General features: G+C 39.4%; 1 protein-coding gene across 1 annotated transcript; it reads right to left on the reverse strand.

The window, feature by feature from the left end:
• Positions 1 to 170: 170 nt before the first annotated feature.
• On the reverse strand, positions 171 to 1181 carry LOC105568897. The gene has a single exon (XM_012024969.1). The coding sequence runs from the start codon at positions 1179 to 1181 to the stop codon at positions 171 to 173; it is 1011 nt and encodes a 336-aa protein (XP_011880359.1).
• Positions 1182 to 1215: the final 34 nt, after the last annotated feature.

The following is a 1215-nucleotide window of genomic DNA, read 5'->3' on the forward strand; positions in this document are numbered from 1 at the left end:
CCGAGGAAAGAGGCCGCAACTCAGACCGAGATACGCCAAATGAAAGCAGCCACGCAGACCAAAAGAAGAGGAGGAAAGAAATGTAATAACCAGAATATTAAATGTAAAAAAATGTAATAAAAAAAATAAATAAAATATTACAAAAAAGAATCTTTAAAACGCCGCAAAACTCAACTCATTTGCGCCAAATTAAATTTGGCGCAAATGAGTTCGTAATTTGATTTCTTTATGAGTCCTACTACCATAGTCCTTGGATATACGCTTACATCTGATCCTGTGTCAACGAGGAATCTTTTCTTGGTCTCTCTACATGTGACGAAGAGTCGACAAATCTTTTGAGATGGTTGATCAATTTCCATTAGTGATTGCCCTGAGTTGTTTTTTTTTTCTTCCGTTTGGTAAGAACAAGGCTCAGTGCATTTTTTTGCTTTCTCTCCAAATCGATTATGATAGAAGCAGTATTTTTCATTGAATTCTTTTTTTCTGGAGGAACTTCTGCTCCTACTCTGATTTCTCCATCTACCACCTTTTCTTTCTCTACTTCTTGAGAGATGCGTGGTTAAATTTGCTAATTGTTTTGTCAATTCTTGTACCTGCTGTTCCAAGGTTTTTTTTGGAGTTGTCGAGGTAGCAGCAACTACAAGGGTTTTGCTAGACATTTCATGGATCCGGTCTGCTTGTTCTGCAACATTATTCAGCGGATCTTCTAGTCGTGTAGCGAGGACCATCTGCATTTGATTCGGAAGTCTTCCAAGCCATAGTGTTCGTAGAAGGGAATCTGGAACATTATTTCCAGCAAGTGTCCGAAGGTGTCGAAGAAATTGTGACGGTTTTCTGTCTCCTATCTCTTCTAGTTCGAGCAGCTGTCGGGTTCTTTGTTCCTGAGAGATTGACAATCTCTGTATCAGTGCTTTCTTGACTGCTTCATATTTGTTCGTTGCCGGTGGTTGTGTAATAATATCTTTTATCTCTTTTATTTGTCGAGAATCCAATTGCGAAAGGGTGCAGGCATATTTCGTTGAATCCGCAGTAATTCCACTTATTGTTAGTGTGAATTGTCCTTCAAGTTGGGCAAACCATAGTTCTGGCTCTTCATTCCAGAAAGCGGGGATCCTGACGGAAACTCTATTTATGACTTGCCCTTCTTCATTTATGATGACTCTTTCGTTGCCTTCTTCCATTTTTTAATCTTTTTTTACGCCTGCGTCGGGGTCA

The sequence above is a fragment of the Vollenhovia emeryi genome, unplaced genomic scaffold, assembly GCF_000949405.1.
Source record: "Vollenhovia emeryi isolate VEMERY1.0 unplaced genomic scaffold, V.emery_V1.0 DF950361.1, whole genome shotgun sequence".
NCBI lineage: Eukaryota > Metazoa > Arthropoda > Insecta > Hymenoptera > Formicidae > Vollenhovia > Vollenhovia emeryi.